The sequence below is a fragment of the Eleutherodactylus coqui genome, chromosome 9, assembly GCF_035609145.1.
Source record: "Eleutherodactylus coqui strain aEleCoq1 chromosome 9, aEleCoq1.hap1, whole genome shotgun sequence".
Classification (NCBI taxonomy): Eukaryota; Metazoa; Chordata; class Amphibia; order Anura; family Eleutherodactylidae; genus Eleutherodactylus; species Eleutherodactylus coqui.
The window spans coordinates 154,488,874-154,489,863 of record NC_089845.1 but is presented as its reverse complement, the minus strand read 5'-3'; the positions used below and the strand labels follow the sequence as shown (position 1 = coordinate 154,489,863).

Sequence of the window (990 nt, the reverse complement as noted above, 5' to 3'; positions counted from 1 at the left end):
CGGTACGTCCTGGCAGGCTGGTACTTCGCGCAAAATGACGTACCGGTACGTCATCGGGATAGCGCAAGATCACAACTGACCTCGCGCTATCCAGCAGCGGGAGGGCATCAGAGATGCACCCCCCGCTGTTAACCCCTTACCTGCCGCGATCTAAGTAGATCGCGGGAGGGAAACAGTTCACAGGGGGAGCGTGCTCCCTCTGTGTCTCTGGCCGGCTCTGCCATGCCTTATGACATCGATCATAGGCACAGTGCTGCAAGTCCCTCAGAGGGACTCAAATAGTGAAAAAAAAAGAAAAGAAAAATGTAAAAAACGTAAAAAAACCCTTTTTTATGCTTTTTCTAATATTAGCATAAAAAAAGGTAAAAAAAATTAAAACTCCACATATTGGGTATTGACGCGTCCGTAATGACGTGTACAAAAAGTTGAACAGGCTTTTTATTTTGTACGGCAAAAAGCGTAAACAAAAAAGGTTAAAAAACAGAGCAAAATGCTAATTTTTAGCATTTTGCCTCCCAAAAAATGCAATAAAAGTGATCAAAAAAGCCATACATTCCCCAAAATGGTACCAACAAAAACTACAGCTCGTCTTGCAAAAAATTAGCCCTTATAGAGCTCCGTACATAGAAAAATAAAAAAGTTACAGGACTTTGAATGCAGCTATAGAGAAAAAAAAAGATTTCCAAAAAAAAAGGGGTTTTTATTGCAAAAAAGTGTAAAAACCTAAAAAAATATGAGAATTTTGGTATCGTTGTAACCGTACCGACCCGCAGAAAAAAATTAGTGTGTCATGTATGCTGCATGATTAACGTTGTAAAAAATCTATGGCAGAATTGTTGCGTTTTCTCTCCCTGTTATCATAAAAAAAATAATTAAAGTTTTACCATATAGTCTATGCACCCAAAAGTGGCACCGATAAAAACTACAGCTCGCCACGCAAAAAACTAGCCTTTATACGCTCACGTCGACGGAAAAATGAAAAAGTTATGG

General features: G+C 39.4%; 1 protein-coding gene across 1 annotated transcript in view; it reads right to left on the bottom strand.

Annotated features, from left to right (window-relative positions):
* Positions 1-54, bottom strand: part of ZC3H3 (zinc finger CCCH-type containing 3) — a 60,881-nt gene extending 60,827 nt beyond the window's left edge. The window contains exon 1 of the mRNA XM_066578900.1: positions 44-54. Coding sequence (XP_066434997.1) covers positions 44-54 — 11 coding nt within the window. The remainder of the gene's footprint in view (positions 1-43) is intronic.
* Between the last annotated feature and the right edge of the window lie 936 nt (positions 55-990).